The sequence below is a fragment of the Dictyostelium purpureum genome, assembly GCF_000190715.1.
Source record: "Dictyostelium purpureum unplaced genomic scaffold DICPUscaffold_781, whole genome shotgun sequence".
NCBI classification, from domain to species: Eukaryota; Evosea; class Eumycetozoa; order Dictyosteliales; family Dictyosteliaceae; genus Dictyostelium; species Dictyostelium purpureum.
This window is the reverse complement of record NW_003520106.1, coordinates 1-4,160: the sequence shown is the minus strand read 5'-3', so window position 1 is coordinate 4,160 and position 4,160 is coordinate 1. Positions and strand designations below refer to the sequence as shown.

Sequence of the window (4,160 nt, the reverse complement as noted above, 5' to 3'; positions counted from 1 at the left end):
AAAGATGATGCTAAGGTTCACTATGTTTCACCACCGTTTAAGGGTGTTTCAGTTTTCTGCACTGAATATCCAGACCAATTTTTAGTTAGTGGTCGTGATTTTGGTAAACAAGATTACTCATTCCCAGAAGTTTTACTCTATTTAAATGAAATCGTTAAAAAAGTTCCAAACTTTGACAGTGCTTCAGTTGTTTACAATAAATTCAAAAACGCTCTTTCATACAATGTCGATCATGCCTTTATTCCAGGTTTCAATCTCCTCGAAGCCAACCGTGATAAATTCTACGAATATAGCACCAGTGAAGATCGTGCTGCCACCATGAAAGATCTTTCAGAATTCTATTTAGCCACCGCCTTCTGGACTGGTCTCTACCAAAACAGAGCTTCAGAAATGGCTGCTCGTATGGTTTCTATGGATAATGCCTCAAAGAATGGTGAATCAATTTCACAAGCCCTCGGTCTCCAATACAACAGAGCTCGTCAAGCTATGATTACCTCTGAATTAATTGAAATTACTTCTGGTAAATATTATATATTTAAAATCATCATTTTTTTCGTAATCCTTGTTTATTAACACTTTTTTTTTTTTTTTAATTTTTAATTTTTATAGGTGCTGCTGCCATTGAAAACTCTGATTAAACTATTTAATAATTTTTAATTTATAAAAAACAAACAAAAAAATAATAATTGTTAACTCGTTATTATTACATTATATATATAAAAAAAATAATATAAAATAAAAAAAAAAATTGTATAACCAACTTTATTAAAAAAAAAAAATTTGTATTTGATTTTTTTTTTCTCATTCAAAAATTATTTAATTAGTTAATACTATTATTTTAAAAAATATTTTATCAGAAATAATAATTAAAAAATAATTAATTTATAAAATAGCTGGTATTAAATTATAAAAAATATGTATTAATCACACTATTTTTTTTAATTTTTTTTTTTAATTGTTTTATTTTTTTAATTTTTAAATATTAAAAAATTTTTAAATATTTGTTTTAAAAAAATAGTACTATTTTATTTCATTTTTATTGTTGTTTATATTAATTTTTATTTTATATAAAATAATAAAATAATAAAATAATAAAATAATATTAAACAAAATAAAAAGAATTTTTTTATTTTTTTTATTTTTTTTATTTTTTTTCAAATTGTTGTTGTATAAACATTACAATTGTTCAAATACATCATCCTTCGAATATATGACCCTATAAAAGATAATATCTTTTTTTCTATTTTATTTTTTTAAAATTTTATTTTTTTTTAAAAAATATTTTATTGTTTTTTTTCTCCAAAACCGTTTTCTATTATTTTTTTTAATTTTTTTTTTTTTTTAATTTTTATTATAACAATATATTATAAAGTTTTAAAAAGAGGATTAATTAAATTATATATTCTTTGGTTGTGTATATTTTAAATTAAAAAATAAAACAAAATATTAATTTAGAAAAAAAAAAAAAAAAATCAAAACAATCAAAAAAAAAAAAAAAAAATCAAAACAATCAAAACAATCAAAAAAAAAAAAATAAAATTTTTTTGGGTTATTAGTAAAAAATGTTATCATACGAAACAAATAATAGTAGCAATACTATTGGTATGATACCATCAAGTCCTTCAAAGAATTCATCAAATACTTATTTAAACAATATGAGAAAGGAATTACTCTCATTTAATAGTTTAAATACAAGTGGTGTTAGTAATACAACAGAAGAATCAAGCTTTACAGATTTAAATCAATCAACAGTTGAAATTTTAACATTAAATAAAAATTTATTAGATAACAGCAATAGAAGCGATTTTCAAACTATTGATTTAGAAGATGACTTATCACCAGAGTAAATATATATTTAAAATTTAAATTGTTTTTTTTTAAAAAAAACATTATGGTTCTAATGCCTACATTTATTTAGTTATCAAAGATATATAAAAAGAATTGGTTCACTATCATATTTAACATTTTTAGGAGCAGTTTTTGTTTTAATAAATGAAAAATCAAGTGTATTTGTACAATTTCACGCATTTCAATCATTTTATATTAGTATCGGTATCATTGGTTTCCAATTGGTTTTTGCATGGTCATCAATAATGACAATATTACTTTGGTCATTATATCTTTTATTTATTTTATTTATGTTTTTTAAGGTTAATTCAAGTGGTAAGTTATTATTTTTAATTTATTTATTTATTTATTATTTATACTAATATTTTAATTTTATTATAGTTGGAAAACCAATTTATAAATTACCAGTTGTTGGTAATATTTCAGAAAAAAAAGCAATTCAAAGATCTCACGAATACTCACTTTTATTAAAATATCACGATAATATTATTAAAAGTGAAATTGCATACAGAAAACATTTAAAAATTCAACAACAACAACAACAACAGCAACAACAACAACAGCAAAGACAATCAAATAATTTACCAAGACACCAAAGAATTAATTCAAATAATAGTATAGTAATGAGTTCAGATGGTGATTCAATGTTAAATAGTAGCAGTAGTAGCAGTAGTAGTATTTATTCTGAAAATCATAACCAAGAAGATAATTTAAACGAATTAAACCATTAAAAACAATAATATATATTTTTTTACCAAGGAAAAAATTTCGAAATTTATACTTATATATAAGAATAAAAAGTAATTTTTTTATTTATTTTTTTTATTAAATAATTAAAGTATTAAAAATTATAATAAATTCTAAAATTTTCTTTTATTTGTTTATTTATTTATTCACTTTTAAATATTAATATTGTTTATTTATTAAATTTTAAACAAAGACTTGAGCAATTGTTAAAGCTTCAATAAATGGATATAAAAATGTTGTTGAAAGATAATAGACTAAAATTCCTAAAAAAATTGAAATTGGTAAAGCTGGTAAAGCTCTATTGAAAATAGCTAAGCATAGTAAAGTTAGGAATAAACCCTTTAAAATAAAAAAAAATTAGTATAAAATATTTAAATCGTGAGCTAAAATAAATTTAAAATACTTACAGTTATAATTGAAATAAAAACAGTAAAAACAGTTGACATATGTACTAATGCAGCCCTACTAATTAATAAACTATAAAAAATGAAATCACCTAAACCAAGTTTTAAATTATTATCGGAACCTTTACCAGTTTCGTAAACTAAAGCGGGAATACTTTCTTTTCTTTCTTGAGATAACTCTACCAATACTTTTAATGGACCACGAGGACAAAGTACAGCGAAAAGATCATAGATGGCAACGATTACTAATAAAGTGAAAATAGTCCATTGTGGTAATCTTGTTAAGGAGATTGCCATTAGAATACTGATAATTACAAGATATAGTTGATTTACATATTGATGGGAATACCAAAATACAGCGACGATACCACAAACTGTAAAGTTATAAATTAAAAATGCAAATGTTACATAATCTAATGCCATATTGCCTGCTATAAGTAATGACTGGAAAAAAGTTGAACCAAATGAACCCAACATCATACCAACTGATAAAAATAACCATCCATATAGAATCTTTAAACATCTATATTTATATAATAGTACAAAACAAACTGTTGTAATAATAATCATGCCCAATACAATACTAGCTGCTATTAATGATTGTACAAATTCTGATCCACCGCTATCTCCAGTACTAAGTTGACTGTAATCAATATAAATGGTTGATGCATAAACTGTTTGAGAATTTAAAAGTTTTACAAAATATACAACTGCTGCCATAGTAATTGATACTGGTATCTATAGTTTATAATTTATAATTATGATTATTTATTAAAAAAATATTAATACAGTTACATTTGATAAGGGTTTATATTTTAAAAATATTGGTAATTAATTTACAAGAATCATAACAATCATTTTTGAAAAGTCTTGTAATGTCATCTCTTGTTCATATTCTTCGTCTAATCCTTCAATTTCTACTTCTTCTTCTATTTTATTTGTTTCTGACTTGTTATTAATTAATGATGTTTTTTCATTAAATTCTTCATCATTATCATTAATGCTGAATATATTATCATCATTATTATTACTATTATTAATACTACTATTGTTATCTAATATTATATTATCATTATTACTGATCTTTGAAGATGATGAGTCAAACTCACCATCTTCAAACTTTTTATTATTACTCATATTATATTTTTCTTTTTCTTTTTC

At 22.0% G+C, this 4,160-nt stretch overlaps 3 protein-coding genes across 3 annotated transcripts; 2 read left to right on the top strand and 1 right to left on the bottom strand.

The window, feature by feature from the left end:
• Window positions 1-638, top strand: DICPUDRAFT_160424 (uncharacterized protein; the record flags this gene model as incomplete). The annotated part of the gene is made up of 2 exons (XM_003295161.1): window positions 1-520; window positions 610-638. Coding segments are annotated over 2 exons (549 nt in total), but the record flags the coding sequence as incomplete, so codon positions are not given.
• A 924-nt stretch (window positions 639-1,562) lies between these two features.
• Window positions 1,563-2,579, top strand: DICPUDRAFT_160423 (uncharacterized protein; the record flags this gene model as incomplete). The annotated part of the gene is made up of 3 exons (XM_003295160.1): window positions 1,563-1,843; window positions 1,919-2,163; window positions 2,230-2,579. 3 exons carry the CDS (start codon window positions 1,563-1,565, stop codon window positions 2,577-2,579), a joined length of 876 nt encoding a protein of 291 aa, XP_003295208.1.
• Window positions 2,580-2,672: 93 nt separating this feature from the next.
• DICPUDRAFT_51947 (uncharacterized protein) lies at window positions 2,673-4,160 on the bottom strand. Its single transcript, XM_003295159.1, has 3 exons — window positions 3,840-4,160; window positions 3,003-3,737; window positions 2,673-2,934 (listed from the first exon to the last, which is right to left on the bottom strand). The coding sequence occupies exons 1-3, from the start codon at window positions 4,134-4,136 to the stop codon at window positions 2,779-2,781; spliced, it is 1,188 nt and encodes a 395-aa protein (XP_003295207.1). The 5' UTR covers window positions 4,137-4,160; the 3' UTR covers window positions 2,673-2,778.